General features: G+C 40.2%; 1 protein-coding gene across 1 annotated transcript in view; it reads right to left on the reverse strand.

The window, feature by feature from the left end:
• Nucleotides 1-19,037, reverse strand: part of NWD2 (NACHT and WD repeat domain containing 2) — a 137,516-nt gene that overhangs the window by 53,359 nt on the left and 65,120 nt on the right. Inside the window, exon 3 of the mRNA XM_008140206.3 lies at nt 16,971-17,087. Coding sequence (XP_008138428.2) covers nt 16,971-17,087 — 117 coding nt within the window. The remainder of the gene's footprint in view (nt 1-16,970; nt 17,088-19,037) is intronic.

Raw genomic sequence — 19,037 nt, forward strand, 5'->3', positions numbered from 1 at the left:
CTCTCCTCCCATACTGCCCGGTAGAAAAGAATGAGAAAGAAAACGCCGAGATTGAAGAATAGTACACATGCTTGTGGGTTAATACAGATTTTATTTTGAGCAAATAATTATGTTTTGTAAACCTGGATTATGGGTTACTCTGTAACAGGTGTTTCTGTGTGTATATGGGATGGATGGAAGAGCTCAGACGCTGGTTTTAACATAATCACCTTTGAATCAACCTATTCCTTACCCCCCACTTTTCAAATTTTTAATTAAATTAAATTTAAATTTAATTCAAACAACAGAAATGTATGCCTCACAGTACTGAAGGCTGGAAGTCTGAGATCACGGTGCCGGCATGGAGGTTCTGGTTGCAGACTGCTAACTTCTCACTGAGTCTTCACGAGAGCCACCCCCACTTTTTTTTAAATTTTCATCAGAGAATATGTTTTTATTGATTTTTAGGAAGAGAGGAAGGGAGAGAGGACAGAAACATCGATGTGAAAGAAATACTGATCATTTGCCTCTTGTACATGCCCCTACTGGTGATCAAACCCATAACCCAGGTATGTGCCCTGACTGGGAATAAAACCACAGCCTTTTGGTGTATGGGACAATGCTCCAACCAACTGAGGCACCCGGCCAGAGCCTTACCCTCACATTTTAATAGTCAACATCAATTCGATTTTTAAAAATATATATATTTTTATTGATTTCAGAGAGGAAGGGAGAGGGACCGAGAGAAACATCAATGATGAGAGAGAACCATTGATCAGCTGCCTCCTGCATGCTCCCTACTGGGGATCAAGCCCGAAACCCAGGCATGTGCCCTGACCAGGAATTGAACCGTGACCTCCAGGTTCATAGGTCAATACTCAATCACAGCCATGCGAGCTGGGCAGTTCTATTTCTCAACTGACTCTAATCCATGCCCACCTCTGCATTTCACTTCTCATCCCTCTGGATTATCTTTTGCCTGGATCATGTCATTAGCTGGGCTCCTAGTTAGGTGTCTCACCTCTGGCCTCTTCACAATGCTACCTCCAGAGTTACAAATCTCAACAGTGTTCTCCTCACTGCTAACGAGTGTCAGCTGAAATGGGCCTCCAAGGACATTTCTGGCCTCTTGTTCCCCAATGCCCTGCTTTCTAACTAATTCAGGAACTGCTGGTCTTGGGACAACCATGGCACCATCACATCCCTGCCCTAGATCTACAGATGGAAAGCTTAGTTCTTCTAATTTCAGTGCAAACATCACATCCTCTGGAGGTCTGTTCAGAAGAGTGGAGGAAGTCAGAATGAAATGGAGAGTCGCTGTCTCCATTTGGCTCCCATAGCACTTGCACAACACTGTATTATTGCATTGGTCAAGTTGAATCCTATTTAACTGCATACACACATCTCTCTCTGTGTTTAGGTAGGTGCTTAAGAGGGCAGAGATAGATGTTACCTACTTTCCTACCCACAAGCACAAAGAACTTGGGTATTACTCAGAGAACTTAGCATAGTCTTATACACAGTAGGCACGGCATCGATTTGCTGGTTATTTTATTGAACAACACTGTAAAATGTGCATTTTCAGACCCACATGGAGACAGTACAAGATCCAGATCTACTATCCTCCTATATAATAAAGAGGTAATATGCAAATTGACCATCACACCTCACACAAGATGGCCACCAAAAGATGGCTGGCAGGGGAAGGCAGTTGTGGGCAATCAGGCCTGCAGGGGAGGGCAGTTGGGGGGACCAGGCCGGCAGGGGAGGGCAGTTGGGGGCAATCAGGCTGACAGGGGAGGGCAGTTGGGGGCAATTGGGCCAGCAGGGGAGCAGTTAGGCGTCAATCAGGCTGGCAGGGGAGTGGTTAGGGGGTGATCAGGCTGGCAGGCAGAAACAGTTAGGGGCAATCAGGCAGGCAGGCAGGCAAGCTGTTGGGAGCCAGCAGTCTCAGACTTGTGAGAGGGATGTCCCAGATTGGAGAGGGTGCAGGCTGGGCTGAGGGACCTCCCCCGCCCCCCCCCCCAAGTGCACAAATTTCATGCACCGGGCCTCTAGTACCAAAATATAGTAGACCTGGACCTTGTACTGTGAGTAGATACAGGGTAGGCATGAGGGGGGAAATATCTATGAAACCTTTACGCTGTTTTCACAGTTTGCATGTGTGGTATTTCCAAGAACAGATTTTGGCAGCTTCAAGTTTCTCTGTCTAGGGAAATTAAGAAGTTGAAGCTTATCATATTATTTAATGGCTGGCCTAAGCTATTTTAATAAAGCCGAGGGAAACATAGCTTCATTCCCCACTGGAGAAAAGTACATTGCACGCTAGACCAATGGTTAGAGAATTCCACACAACATGAAACAGGACATGATGGTACACTTGCTGTACTTTTGTAGTGGAAGAAGAAATAGACAGGAAGAAACGAACTTGGGTTCAAGACCTCGTTCAGCCATTTAGGGTCTTGTGGTAGAAAAACTAGGGGCTTTGGAATTAAAGAGACCCATGTTGGAATCCTGGCTCCAACTCTTATAATTTTAAGACTTTAGGAAAATTCTAGAAACTGCATAAATCCTTATTGACAGAGGTAGAAAAATATTAGCTTCAGTGGGTTGGTATAGGAAATGCTATGTAAAAAGTGTTTAGCACAGCATTGGCCATATCTAAGAGCTCAGAAAATACTGGATTCCTTCACTTCTTTGGGTCTCAAATTTTACCTTGTAAAATGTAGGATTTTTAACTACTTAATTACGTGATGATCTCAAGGCTCTTTCCAGCTCTAAAGCCCTATTATCCTTTATTCTTAGAGGTACAAACAGTACTCAGAATCTTTGAAAGTGTTTTAGAAGATGTTGCTTCTGATGAATATGCCTTTTTCTCCTAATCTCTTTAGGTTTAATTTCCTCTTTTTTTTCTAGCCTCTTGAGATGGACAATAAAATCATTAATTTTCAAACTCTCTCCTTTTCTTACACACATTTAAAAATATGCATTTCTTTCTGTTTTTTTCTCTAAGCATGGCTTTAGTTGAATCCCACACATTTTGATATGTTGTATTTTTATTTTAGTTCAGTTCTAACATTTTAAAAATTTACCTTGTGATATTTCTTAGACAGATAGTTTATTTATAACTATGTTGCTTAACATCCATATATTTGGAGATTGTGTTATTTTTTCATTGTTTTTTTTTTAGTTTTTAATCCCACTGAGGTCAGAGCAAAATTTTAATATGATTAAAAAACTTTTTTTTTCAATTAACAAAATAAATATATCTTTATTGATTTCAGAGAGGAAGGGAGTGGGAGAGAGATAGAAACATCAATGTTTAAAGAGAATCCTTGATTGGCTGCCTCCTACACGCCCCTTAGTGGGGATGGAGCCCACAACCTGGGCATGTGCCCTTGACTGGAATCAAACCTGGGACCCTTCAGCCTGCAGGCTGATGCTCTATCCACTGAGCCAAATTGGCCAGGGCAATATGATTTCAATCCTTTGAAATTTGTTGAGACTTAGGTTATTACCCACCATATGGATGGATCATACTTTATACTTTAGCAAATGTTCTATGTGTCACTGAAAATAGGTGTATTCTGTAGTTATTGGTTGTAGTATTCTAGAAATGTCAATTAGGTCATTGCTAATAAATTGTTATTCAAATTTATGTACTTTTTGTTTCTTATTTACTCAAATACTAAAATTTCTAAAAATATTGTGGATTTGTCTATTTCTCTTTTGTTCTATTAGATGCTTTTAAATTTAGGAATATTCTATCTTCCCACTGTACTGATTTTTTTCTTTTTATGAAACTAGAGGCCCGGGGGGAGGTGGGGGTTTCCCTCAGTCTGGATTGTGAGAGGGCGCAGGCCAGGCCGAGGGACCCCACTGGTGCATGATCGGGGCAGGAGGTTGGCCAGCCAGGGAGGGACCGCGGGAGGGCTCCAGGGTGTGTCCGGTCTGTCTCGCTCAGTCCCGATCAGCCAGACTCCAGCAGCAAGCTAACCTACCAGTCGGAGCATCTGCCCCTGGTGGTCAGTGCATGTCATGGTGACTGGTCGACCAGTCAACTGTATGCCCTCTGGTGGTCAGTGCACGTCATAGCGAGCAGTTGAGCAGCCTTAGAAAATCATTAGCATATTATGCTTTGATTGGTTGAACGGACAACTGGACGATCAGACACTTAGCATATTAGACTTTTATTATATAGGATGTCCAGTTATCTTCTTTTTTTAAAAAAATAAATTTTTATTGATTTCAGAGAGGAAGGGAGAGGGAGAGAGAGATGGAAACATCAATGATGAGAGAATCATTGATCGGCTGCCTCCAGCACGCCCCCTACTGGGGATCAAGCCTGCAACCCCGGGCAGGTGCCCTTGACCGGAATCGAACCTGGGACTCTTCAGTCCATAGGCCGATGCTCTATCCACTGAGCAAACCAGCTAGGGCTCAGTTATCTTCTTAAAGCCTACTGTGTGATACTGATATAACTTTCTTTAGGTTAGTGTACATTATCTAGTTGAATCTCTATATTAATTGGATTTTAGTCTGTTTATATTTAATGAAATAGTTGAATTTAAGGCCATTATCTTTCTATTTGTTCCTTCTATTCTTTATTCTTCTTTTCCAGCCTTCTTTTAGAAAAATTATTTTTATTATTCTATTTTATCTCTTCCATGAGATTATCTTTTTGTATTCCTCTTTAATGGTTTTCCTATATATGAAGATGACTATATTTACCCTTAACATATTCAGCTTAAATTTGTACTCTAAAAATTTATTATAATTATTATTTTAATCCTCACCTGAGGATACTTTTTCCATTGATTTTTAGAGAGAGTGGAAGGGAGGGGGAGAAACAGAGAAACATTGATGTGAGAGAGACACATTGATTAGTTGCCTTCACCCCGACTGGTCTGGAATCGAGCCTGCAACTGAGGTACATGCCCTAGGAGATATATCAGTAAAAATATGGCTACACAAGATGTTTGAGATTTTGATTCCCATATCTTCTTCTAGGATTTTTATGGTTTCACAATTTTTGCATGACATGTCCAATTTCCCCAACACTATTTATTAAAGAGACTGTTTTTACTCCATTGTATGCTCTTGCCTCCTCTGTCAACTATTAATTGACCATAAAGGTATGGGTTGATTTCATGATTCTCTGTTCTATTCCATTGATCTACATGCCTGCTCTTGTGCCAGTACCAGGCTGTTTTGATTAAAATGGCTTTGCAGTATAGTTTGATATCTTGTATTCTGATCCCTCCAAATCTGTTCTTTCTCAAGATTGCTGAGGCTATTTAGGGTCTTTTTTGATTACATGTAAATTTTTGGAATATTTGTTCTATATCTGTGAAATATGCCATTGGTGGTTTAATAGGAATTGCATTGAATCTATAGATTGCTTTGGGTAGTATGGACATTTTAATGATGTTAATTCTTCCAATCCATGATCACGGTATATACTTCCACTTGTTTGTATCTTCTTCTATTTCTTTCTTCAGTGTCCTATGGTTTTCTGAGTACAGGTCTTTTACATCCTTGGTTAAGTTTATTCCTAGGTACCTTTTTTATTTTGTGCCAATAGTAAATGGGATTGTTTTTTTTTTAGTTTCTTTTTCTGATAGGTCATTATTGGTATATAAAAATGCCAACTGATTTCTGGGAATTAATTTTGTATCCTGCTACTTTGCCGAATTTTTTTTTTTAAATATATTTTTATTGATTTCAGAGAGGAAGGGAGAGGGAGAGATAAAAACATCAATGATGAGAATAATTTATTGGTTGTCTTCTGCACACCCCACATTGGGGATCAAACCTGCAACCCAGGCATATACCATGACCAGGAATCAAACCATGACCTCCTGGTTCATAGGGTGATTCTCAACCACTGAGCCACACTAGCCAGGCCCGAATTCATTTATTAGACCTAGTAGTTATTATTTTTTAAAATACATTTTTATTGACTTCAGAGAGGAAAAGAGAGAGAGAGAGAGAGAGAGAGAGAGAGAGAGAGAGAGAGAGAGAGAGAGAGAAAGAGAGAGAAACATCAATGATGAGAGAGAATCATTGATTGGCTGCCTCCCACATGCCCCACACTGGGAATTGAGCCTGCAACTGGGCACATACCCTGCCGGGAATTCAACCATGACCTCCTGGTCGATGCTCAACCACTGAGCAGCACTGGCTGGGCAGATCTAGTAGTTTTTTGGTGGAGTCATTAGGGGTTTTTATGTACAATATCATATCATCTACAAATAAAGACAGTTTTATTTCTTCCTTTCCAATTTGAATGTCTTTTATTTCTTCCTCTCACCTGATCTCTATTCCAGTACTATGCTGAATAAGAGTGGTGAAAGCAGACATCCCCGTCTTATTCCTGATCTTAAGGAAACACTTTGTTTTTGCCCACTGAGTATGATGTTGGCTGTAGGTTTTTCATATATGGCCTTTACTATATTGAGGTATGACCTCTCTATTCCCACTTTGCTGAGAGTTTTTTTTATCATAAATGGGTGGATTTTATGGAATGTTTTTTCCTGCATCTATTGATGTAATCATTTGATTTTAATCTTTAATTTAGTTTATGTGATGTATCACATTTATTGATTTGTGAATTCTGTATGCTCACAAAATGAATTTTTAATTTTAGATATTGTATCTTTTAGTTCTAGAATACCCATTTGATTGTTTTTTATAGATTCAGTTTCTTTAAAATCCATGTTATCATTCATTTTATCTATCATTTCCTATATTTTCTAGAATACCCATTTGATTGTTTTTTATAGATTCAGTTTCTTTAAAATCCATGTTATCATTCATTTTATCTATCATTTCCTATATTTTCATTAACACATTTATAATAATCATTTAACAGTTTTGGACTGCCAATTCATTCATTTTGGTCATCTGGGGGGTTGACTTCTCTTGTGTACTTTTCTTGTTTATTAACCAGTTAACTGCTACACATCCAAAACGGAAACCATCCCCATTTCTTCCATATGTGCTGGAATATTTACGAATTTAAGTTTCCATAATTTTCTTTACACACCTAGAGATGTCACTAACAAGTCTGATTTTAAAATTGGGTGGGCCAGAGATGATATGAGAGGTTTGTGGCTATAGACATGCATGACATGTGGGGGAGGTCCTCTGCTTGCTTTATACATGCTTATGGCGTACAATAGGTTAATCATATTTTCTTTTCTTTATTTTTTTAAAAATCTTTACTGTTGAGAGTATTACAGATGTTCCTCTTTTTTCCCTTCATTGCCCCCCTCCACCCAGTTCCTGCCTCACCCCAGGCCTTCGTCACCCTATTGTCTGTGTGCATAGGTAATGCATATAAGCATATAAGATCTTTGTTTAATCTCTCCCTACCCCCTAACCTCCCAACCCTCTTCCCTCTGAGAATCATCAGTATGTTCCATTTCCATGCCTCTGATTCACCAGTTTATTCTGTTCATTAGATTTCTTGATTTTTAGATTCAGTTGTTGATAGGTATGTATTTGTTGCCATTTTGTTATTCATATTTTTTATCTTTTTCTTTTTCTTCCTCTTCTTAAAGACTACACTTCAACATTTCATATAATACTGGTTTGGTGGTGATGAACTTTAGCTTTTTCTTGTCTGTGAAGCTTTTTATCTGACCTTCAATTCTAAATGATAGCTTTGCTGGGTAGAGTAACCTTGGTTGTATGTCCTTGCTATTCATCACTTTGAATATTTCTTGCCATTCCCTTCTGGCCTGCATAGTTTCTGTTGAGAAATCAGCTGACAGTCATATGGGTATTCTCTTGTAGGTAACTAACTGCTTTTCTCTTGCTGCTTTTAAGATTCTCTCTTTGTCTTTAGCTCTTGGCATTTTAATTATGACGTGTCTTGGTGTGGTTCTCTTTGGGTTCATCTTGTTTGGGGTTCTCTGTGCTTCCTGGACTTGTAAGTCTATTTCTTTCACCAGGTAAGGGAAGTTTTCTGTCGTTTGTTCAAGTAGGTTTTCAATATCTTGCTCTTTCTCTTCTCGCACCCCCATAATGCGAATGTTGGTATGCTTTAAGTTATCCCATAGACTCCTTACACTATCTTCTAATTTTTGGATTCTTATTTATTTTTACTCTTCTGGTTGGGTTTTTTTTTTACTTCCTCATATTTCAAATCGTTGATTTGATTCTTGGAATACTCTACTGTTGAATCCCTGTATATTATTCTTTATTTCAGTCAGTGTATGTTTAATTTCTGACTGGTCCTTTTCCATTTTTTTGGCATTCTCACTAAGATCCTTGAAAGCCTCACTAAGTCCCTTGGAGGTTTGTGGAAGATTCTTGAGTAACCTTATACCTTGGTTTTGAACTCTATAGCCAGTAGTTTGCTTTTTTCCATTTCTTTCATTTCTGACATGTTTCTTTGTCTCCACATTTTGGCTGCTTCCGTGTGTTTGTTTCTATATATTAGGTAGAGCTGCTATGTCTCCGTGAGTTGGTAGAGTGGCCTGTGTAGCAGGTGTCCCATAGGGCCCAGTGGCTCAGCCTCCCCAGTCACCTGAGCTGGGAGCTCTAGGTGCACCCCTTTGTGCACTGTGAGCATAGTTTTGTTGTAGTTGAGACTTGATTGCTGTTGGTGTCACTGGGAGGAACTGACCTCCAGGCAAATTGGCTGTGAGGACCAGTTGTGACTACAGTGGGAGAACTTCTGTGCAGGAGACACCCCTATGGAGCAGGACTTGCTTCAGTGGGGCTTTGGTGCTCACTGAGTACCCCTTAAGTGTGTGACTTATGGATATGTAGAGTTGTAATCTGGTATGGTCTGACATTGACAACTGGGTATACTGGCTCTTGTGTCTCCAGGGAGGTGTCAAGTCAGCCACTGCCTGGGGCCACCCAGCAGGAGCTACAGAGAAATCTGCAGATTCCTCCTCTTTGTATTGGGTTTGGAAGTGCCCAGACGAGGCCCAGCTATGAAGCTAGGCAGGCTGGTGCTGGTGCCAGGTCTTGGGCCTTTTATTGATAGGTTTGGGGCTCCGGACTCAGCTGCAGCTTGTTTTATTTTAGCCTGAGCAAAGACAGGCCATTCATATGCAAAATCTGCTGCACACAGCTTGGGTGGAGTTGTAAATTGGATGAGGTGGGTTCTTAGGGAATCACCAGGGTGGAGCAAACAGAAATGGCTGCCAGTCATAGGAACAATGATCCCTATGAGGTCCCGCCATAGGAACAATGATCCCTGCGAGCACCACTGTCTGGGAGAAAGCCGCCCCCGAATTCCTGCCCCAATGCCAGACAACCCAGTTCCTCATCGTATGTGTCTGTGTACCCCAAAGCCTCGCCCTGGTGCTGGAGCTCAGAGGGAGTAGGAGGAAGTGGGACCTTTTAAGTTCAGTTCATGCACTGGCCTTTTAAGAGGAACAGCTGGGTCTCCAGCAGCCTCTGTGTCACTGAGCTCCAATCCACACTGGTTTTTTAGCCCGTAGTTATGGGGACCTCTCTTCCTAGCTCTGGGACCCTGGGCTGGGCTTCTGGTGTGAAGCTGGGATCCCTTGCTTTTCACAGGTGGCCTCTGCAGAGATGATCTCCCTCCTGATTAAAAAAGCAGCACAGGTGGGTGCAGGACCAGCCTGGCACCTCCGCACCTCCTACCAGTCTCAGTGTGCTTTCTTCTTAACTTCTCTAGTTATAGGACTTCCCTTCAGCCAGCTTTCCGGGGCTTCTGGATGATGGTTGTTCTGTATTTTAGTTGTAATTCTGATGTGGTTGTGGGAGGTGGCGAGTACAGACGTTTACCTATGCCACCATCTTGGTTCCTCTAATCATATTTTCTTGATTCTTTGCATGTCTTGTGATTTTCATTGTATTCTGGGCATTGTATTTCAAGGAGCTGTTATTTAAGAGTTCCTTTTTCCATGTTGACTGACAGGGCAAGGGGCTAATTCCTTCAGTATTTGAAATGCATACAACTGGTTGTAGTTTTAGTTGGATTCAGTTTACTTTGGATAAAAATGTTTCAATGGTAATAATACTTGTTGAATACTCATGTTAGGTTCCAGTGAACTTTGTCTCCTACTAAATATCAAGAGATTGTTGAAGACTTTATTCTGGTTTTCTATCTCTGATTTCTACCATCCTATGTTGCCAATGCTCAGCAAATATCTAACGGAGAAAGCCGTTGATGCTTTCGGGGCTCCTTTACCTGTAAAGCCAGCTCCCCAAGAAAGAACTCTTGTCTCTGGAAAGTAAATTTGTCTAGTTATTTTTGTCTCTACAGCTCTATTATTTCTTTTAAAATAGGATATTTATAATTTATTTTTTTAAGTTGTTGCAGTTTTACTCAGAAGCAGATGTTCTTAGGACTATAGTCTTAAGTGAACATTTTTCTTACAAATTAAATTTTAAAGTTTAATTGTTCTCCAGTTCAATTTTTCTCCATAATTTCTTTTACCACACAAAAATATGCTGTATTATGTGAACTGTGAAACAATGGCTTGAACTGTGGAAGCAGCTTATGTATTAATAAAAACTTATTGTGGAAACACTTTAAATATTAGCCACCATTAAACTAAATGGCTCTCGCCAGTGATAAATAGCTTTCTTTTCAACAATAATTTTCAATGTTTGCCCATTCTAACTTCTTCTGGTGATAAGTAATTTATTTTTGAAACCAATTTATTATGGGAACCTAATTGGAACCTATTTTAGAACTTTGATGACTGTTGATTTCAACTAGAAGAGGTTTAATTTTATATGTAAAAATATTTGTTTCAGCTCCTTGAAACCTCTGGAAAATGAGGTTTTAGATTAATTTTTATTTACATTTTAAAATAAAGACTTGAAAATGTATATTATTTAATTTAGGTGATTTTCAGTTCAAATCAATTATGATTTTCCCATTTTAGTACATTTTGCTTAGTAAACCTGTACTTAGGAATGTGAGAACTAAACCATACAAAAATATCTGGACATTTTGTTAGTCAAACCAAGATTAAACACTTTTATTATTTTTTTGGTGTGTATTTACTTAGTATACCTAAAGTGGTAAATCAATCATATATTGAATTGTGAATAAAATGAAATATTTTCCAAAGCTCAACTGTTACAAAAATATGGTAATTCTTTCTTTAAATTAAATTATTTAAAAACTCTCACTGTACAATTTTCTCGAACTGAAAATTACTTAAAGTAAGAACCTAAATGGAATCTTAACTTTCAAGTAGGCATAATTTAACACTGAAAGAGAGTGGTGACACGGTAGGGTGATAAAAACTAATCTATATGCTATAGGTTTAATTCAGTATGTCATACAGTGATGTACAAATATGAAGTTATTTAGTTTTTACCAGGAATTTCTACGGACTTTATACTTTGTCTTATCTTTACTCTTGTGCCTTGGGGACAACTTAAACTTGCTGAATAATGATAGATTTCTCAGTCCAGTCCCTTAAAAGTCATCATATTTCTGGTTCAAAATCTAGCTCAGCCCCAAAATATGGATATCTTAGCTTCCTTCTTCCCACTTTGCATTCTGGTCTTAAGTATAGCTACCAGGAGCTGTCTGTGGTAGACAAAAGCATGGTCTGCTCTTTGTCCCATGCCACTGATGGCAGTGTGTGTCTGTGTGTGCGTGTATTGGGGGGTAGGGATATAAGTCTGCTTTGGTGTCTGCTGACACTCAGGTAAGAATGATGGCAGTAGTCCCACTCTTGGTCTTGGCTACTTCTCTCTCCAATGCTGACAAATTAAGTCTGTTTACATCTGTGTGATCTGGTAGCCCCAATGAGAATGCTATACAGGTTTTGGTTCCCTGTGACTTCCGAGAATTGTCAAACATGGCAGGCAGCATTTCCTTTGTTCTGACTCTAAGATTTGGTGAATGGCCCTCTGAATGTGAAGTCACTGAATCTCTTACCTGTCTCGGGCAGTGGTAACGAGTGCCCCTGTTATTGGGTACAAGGGCCTGGCTTCGCTCTCCTAGGGTAGCCTGCCAGGGCCTTGCCCTCAGTAAATCCCCACATCATCTACACTGGATTGAAGGAATGTAGTGAGACACTGTCTGGACACTCTGGAGCTTATACACACTGGGGCAGCTCTCTCAATGTTATAACTAAGCTTTAAAACTCCAATTCTTCAAGCCAGCCGAGCATCTGCTGTTATCAACTTCTGCCAAGAGTCAGAACTTTGCTCAAGGTCCAGGGTCAATGCTCAAATTCCACAAGCAAGTCTTCTGGGGCACTCCAAATTTGGAGGGATGCTAAGAAAAGCCCCTCTCCCCCTAAACACACTTCAAAAAAATGGATGGGGATATGATACGTAGCATTTACATGGATTCTGCTCTCTCCAAAAGGCAACATTCCCTGCCCCTCTCACAAGGTTTTTTTTTTTTTTTTTTTATGGACTAAGTGGGTGGGACTGGTTGGTGGAGAAGATTCTGCTGAACTTCCCACACTGTGAAGCTGAGGCAATTCTCTGCACCTAAGAGGAGAAGTGGAGTGTGACTTTGGACTCAGGTGTGAGTCCAAATCCTGGTCAAAAATCCCTCCTTGGGAAGAGGTAAAGGTCTTACTAAGTGAATTCCAGCAAATTCATATCTAGCCAATTCATACTCTACATTTTACAATGTTTGTTAAGAATGAACTTAGTGCCCTAACTGGTTTGGCTCAGTGGATAGAGTGTCGGCCTGCGGACTGAGGGGTCCCAGGTTCGATTCCGGTCAAGGGCATGTACTTTGGTTGCGGGCACATCCCCAGTAGGAGGTATGCAGGAGGCAGCTGATCGATGTTTCTCTCTCATCGATGTTTCTAACTCTCTATCCCTCTCTCTTCCTCTCTGTAAAACATCAATAAAATATATTAAAAAAAAGAATGAACTTAGAAACCCTTTATTTTGACTTTAATTTTTAACTTTAAAAAGCATTTTATAAAACTGTATGTATAGTACAATTTTTTTCAATTAAATCTTTATTGTTGAAAGGGGTCAATGGAAATAAAAGGGGACATATGACTTTAATTTTTGACTGTCTGAATCATCTCTTAATACTTTCTACATTTAGCCTATCAACTTTTCCAAAGGGAAAAAATTTCCAGTATCACATAAATGTCCAGTATGAATAATATTTTATTCTCACTTGAAATAACTTAAATCATCCTATATAATAAAAGCCTAACATGCAAAGTGACCGAATGGCAGAACGACTGGTTGCTATGATGAGCACTGACCACCAGGAGGCAGATGCTCAATGCAGGAGCTGCCCCCAGCCCGCAGGCCCCAGGCCAGCCAAGGTGGGTGCCAGTGGGAGCCCCCCAATCGCCCCACTGGTCGCCCTGCAGATTGGCCCTGATCACTGGCCAGGCCTAGGGACCGTACCCGTGCATGAATTTCATGCACCGGGCCTCTAATAATTTAGTAACTAATGATTGTGTAGCCCTTTATAGTTTACAAAGAACTCTCACATAGATCCCACAACAAATCCTTGATATTTGCTCAACATTTACTTTTACTTTTAGTTTAACTGTTATTATTTCCCCATTTCATGGGTGTGGTCAGTAATGCATGGTGAGGTCAGTGACCTGCCCTATCAGGACCAGGGCTTTAACTCAGGTTGTAAAATAAAATTTCTGGGTCTTTTCCACTATGTTTGTTCCTCTACACAAGTCTACAAGTTCTGTTCTTCCCTAGTAGAGATGATGTGTTCTCAGTATGAAATGTCTCATGAGTTAATTCTCTGAGAGTGAAACCTGGACACATGTCTGGGTACCTTACTCCATCACCCTCTCCTCCTTGTGACCAAAAAAGCATGTGTTCAAACCCCTGGCCAGGATCAGCAGGCACAGCTGGCACGTCTCTAGGACCTCGGGCCACAGCCCAAAGCACAACTTGCAGGAAGGGAAGTTAAACAGAGCCAAGCACATGGAAGATTTAAGTCCAAGTTCCCTTTGGATCCCAATTCCCTGGGTACTTTAAAACGAAAGCTTTGTTTGGTCCTGAATTTATTTGTATCTAACATAAGAGCTAATATCTGTGAAGCCTCTAAAGATATAAAAACATTTATTCATCTAGCAAGGGTGAGTTTTCTCGCCAATAACTTTACCATCAAGTGAAGTAATATGCCACGTTTTGCCGCCCGCAGGGGTCATTATGACTTCTAGAACTATCACAAGGGAGCACTGGGCAAGCAAGCTGGAGCTCAAAAGCGGCACATATATGCCCACTGTTACCATAGTTACGACGAGAAAGGCCATCAGAGCGGTACTTTTCCCCATAAGCAAGTGAAATTAGCCTCGGGTGATTTAGAATCACTGGGGTGAACAATCCTAGTTCTAGCCACAGGGATTCTTCATAGTTGCCATGAGTTTCATCGTGTAACAGGGAGCAGAAGGACGGTTAAATGATTTCTTTATGCTCAATAAAGTTGTTACTGATGTTCTATCAGTTAACCTTTACTCTCAGAAGCTGCAGAAACTTGAAAAGTCTTCAAATTATTCACCCCCCCTGCCAGCAAATTGTTGGAATGAATGGCCCTGGTTAGTGTGGGTATAACACACTAGAGGGTGATCAAAGGGGGAGAATGTCTCTCTCGTTCCTGAATTTCTGAGGCTGGATCAGGGTAGCGCTATGGAGATCACAGCAAATGAGATCCCCCAGGACATACCCACAGCGCTTGGTACCTCCCAAATCAGGCTTTCTAAGCATGATGAAGTCCGTTCCAACTTGCCTTCCAATGTTTGCATCTCCTCTGTAGCACCACTCCCTGCCAGAGTGGATGGCAGTCTCTAATGACAACTTTGTTGGTGACACACTCATTACAATTTGAGGCAGGTGATTTCATAGCAAATAACAACCAACACTTATTGTGGCTTACTCTAGGTGAGACACCGTAAGTGCCCTGTAATTTCGTTTCAACCTCAGAATGACCCCGGGAGGTACATAACTATTATCATCATCTCCGTTTCACTGATAAGGAAACGAAGGCTTAGTTAGTAAAGAAACTCGTTTAAGTCACACAGCTATGGCATGTTCATCAGGACCCAGGGACACGTGACCCTAAAACCTGAGAGAGTCTGACATCCTCTGAGAGTGTGACATCCTCTGATTTCTTCACCTGGAGCTGACATCTGTCTCCTTGTATTTCCACCCACTGGTCCTAGTTCTACCTTCTCAAGGCCATGGAAAAGTCTTCATTCCTCAGCCACTCCCACCTCTTCAGCTTGCTAACATGGCTTTCAGGACCTTTTGTGTTCTGTTCAGACCACAGGGTGCTGTTTGCAGAAGTCCATTTTTCAGCCTGTCCTAAACCATGCGTTTGTCCTGCTTGGCTTATTACATCAGCTTTCTAATGGGTCTCCCTGCTCTGCCTTCTGCCATACACACAGGAGCCATGGGGGGGCCTTCAAATATATCAGATCACTTTAGCACTCTGCTCAAACACTCGGGCTTCTCACGTCATACAAAGCAAAAGTAATATCTTTACAGCCAACTTTGAGATGATAAAGCCCATGATATGGTCTGTATCTCCATGTTCTTCCCCTTGCTCTTACAGCTCCAGGCACACTTACTGTCCTGCTTACTGGTCCCTGAACATGCCAATCATATTCCCACCTCCTCTCCCTGAAGGCTCTGTCTGAAGACCCACTGGCTTCTTTCCCAACCCTCTTCTTACCTCCCTTCCTAAGTCACCTTCTGAGGGCGGCCTTCCCCAACTCCTCTACGGAAAACCTGTCGCCTCACTGCTGTTCCCTCTCTTCCCTCCTTTCTGTATTTCTCTCCATAGCACTTTTCACCATCAGACTTGTTTCTTTTACTTCCTCCTTTGACATTTTCTTACTCTCTCCCCTTTTCCCCCTATGAGAATGCAGGCTCTGTGAGGGCAGAACGTTTTATCTCCTAAGTTCGGTTCTAAGGTTAAATCATATGAAACTGGCCCACAAAGTGACTACAGCATGTGGGTCAACCCACCATGCCCCCAGCCCTGAGAGCAGCCCCTGGTGCAGAGCAGCAGTTAGTAAGTAGTTGGTGAAAAATGAATGATTTATTCATTTACTGATACTAAAAATATTGTAAGGGCGTTCATGTGCTTTATTATCTCTGGTAAGGACTTAATCAACTGGTCAGGTTTCTGGTGTCATCTCTGTCACCTGGATCCTCTGTGGAGCTGAATACAGATGGCTATGCAAATACACATTAAAGGCACTTGTGTTGATACACTGAGCCAAGCTTTTAATAGCAAGACTTGGTATTTCCTTCATAGAGTTCAATAGTAATTTTGCCCCTCAACTGTCAGGATCAAAACTTCCTGTGTTGCAAGGGGCAACTTCCCCGTCAACGGGTAGGATTTGTTTGGACTCCAGATAAGGTGCTTTAGACAGTTTCTGCACAGTCACCTGCCAGAGACTGACCTTCTGATCTTACTACCCTGTGTTTACACAGAGGAGTAGGTATTGTTCAGGAAATGATGATGAATTAATAATAATGTTCCACTCGAATCTGTAGCTTATAATGAACGTCTAGCTGGAAATCTCTGCATAATCAACATTTTTTTTTTTTTTTAACAGGGCATCATCTCCTGTTGGCAGATCTGACATAGCCTATTTGGTTTACTTTTACATTTCAGCCACTGTGCTTAAAAAAATGCCAGAAATTCTAATGTTGAGACATAGAGATGCTATGATTAAATACAATATAAGAATAGCTGGGGCTATTATTGTAGGACTGATACAGTAATCCCTATTGCTGATCACCGGCACTGTGGAACCTTTTGTCAAGCCCGAGTCATCCCTCCCATTCCTAGTTCAGATTATTCACAGTTAATTTGCAGTACCTCTTACGGAAAAGCTGAGGGTTTCGTTCTCACACATTGAGGTCAAGGAAACAGAGTGAAAATTTTAAATAGAAACAGAAAAGCAAGTATTCCCCCCCCCCCCATTTTAAAAGCCCTTTAAGAATCACAGATCAGCAAGAATTCTCACATTCATCCACAATTTCATATAAAGCATTAGTTTTTTTATACCCACAACAAAACATGGACCTGCAGAAGTTTTCAAACAATCCTCCAGCAGCTTCATGCGGGCCTTCTGGAGCTCGGGGCTGTCCCACTCGTCTTCGTCCACTCCCCAGTACAGATCTATGACCTGGGGACCAACAGAGGCGGCAGCATTAATTCACCTGGGAGAAACTTTATTCACCTGCGGGCTTTATTCTCATGCACAATGTTAAGCTAACATGACTTTTAACTTTTCTTCTTGCAGCATTTTTTTCCCTGAGAGAGGGAAAATGATTTTTAAGATCCATTTTTTTTTAATCCCATGATGGGCTGGGGATGAACATTATCATTTCTTATGTTCCTGATTACACTGTTGACGTGGGCCCCGAGAAAGTGAAATGTTATATGTCAGAGGCTTTGCGGTGAAGGCTTTCATTATATTGGAATGGGAATAGGACTTCAAAAAATGTTTGAAAGCAGCGGGGATATGGTTATACATTATTTGAGACAATTAAATAACAAAGTATGTTACTGAATGTCTTTTCATATGAGAAGGGAAAACCACAATGGGCATCAATATATACTGACCTGAAAAGTTAAACATCTACATTTCTTTGTTTTCTTTTCTTACTTTCTTTTTAAAGAAAAGAACCTGTTATTATTATGGTTTATCGCACAGGGATAGACATTTTGTTTATGTCTGTGTTATCTATGAGCAGCCTTGCTTTCATCAATATATACCTGAAAACCATGTATTGGGAAGCAATGAAAGGTATGCCTTACTAAGAAGTGAGGATAATAGGAGCTTCTATCTCCTTACTTCAAAGACTACAGGGAAGATTCTGAGAGTCTGTAAGAACTTTTGCAAGTACACGCTTTGAAAAACTCGCTATGGAGAGCAGTATGGGTTTCACTCCCTTTACTCAACTGCTATCTGCATAAGGTAAGTGTTTCCAATCTTAGCTTTGAAGATTTCTTCTTTTCCTTTCCTTATTTCACACAGCAGAAAAAGACCTTCCCCTCCTTACTGGTTGTTTGTGTGGTATTCAATGAGATGGAAGCACAGAGCAGGGGTCCTCCATTGTACCCTAAGGAGAGACCGGGGATTTTGTGAGCTTCCCAGGCCATGACCCCACACAGGTGTTTTTATCTATCTGCATTTAAGATTTTAGAGATATAACAGCTTCTTTAAAAAATATTCCCCCATGAATTTCATAATTTATGAAACTATCAGCACTGATTTTGGGTTCTTCCCTTTCATCTACCTTAGAAGGTTTAATCACAATATTAAGGAATGGTACATCTGAAATTATACCATCACTGTCCAATATGAGAACCTTTAGCTGTGGCTATTTAAAATTCAATATAAATTAATTAAAAATTCAGCTCTTCAAATGCTCAATAGTAACATGTGGCTACTGACTATCATGCTGGCAAGCAGAGATATGGAATACTTTACCATCATGTAAAGTTTAATTGGACTGAACTGTAAATTACTTAGATTCATATACTGAAATAATTAGAACAAGATATTTCGGCCATCTGCCAATAAACTATCAAAGTAAACACACACTGACTGCATTCCAAACGGTAACTCTTAGTTGTGCCATGCATGAGCTAACAACTACATGAGCTAACAACTACATGTAGCTGACATTGTTTGGATATATCTGAGGAAAGGTATGATTTAGAACAAATGAAGAGAAACAGAAATGTATTTATGAATTTGTAAATATGTAAATATGAAGATTAATATAACAAAAAATATATATATGTATATATACACACACACACGCACACACACACACCTGTTCTTCTCTCACCTTTTAATGACAAAATTATATAAAGTAATAATTATAACAGTATGTCAGTGGGTTTGTAACATATATAGATGCCACATATGTAATAATAGTACAAAAGGGAATGGAGTTACATAGAAGTAATCTTTCTATAGCTCACTGGAATTAACTTAGCATAAATTATAAGTAGATTCTGATAAGATGTATATGCCATAAAATAACTACAAAGAAAAGAATTCAAAAGAAAAGAAAAAAATCATCAAAGGAATTAAAATGTTACACCAGAAAATATTCACTTA

The sequence above is a fragment of the Eptesicus fuscus genome, chromosome 2 (assembly GCF_027574615.1).
Source record: "Eptesicus fuscus isolate TK198812 chromosome 2, DD_ASM_mEF_20220401, whole genome shotgun sequence".
Lineage (NCBI taxonomy): Eukaryota > Metazoa > Chordata > Mammalia > Chiroptera > Vespertilionidae > Eptesicus > Eptesicus fuscus.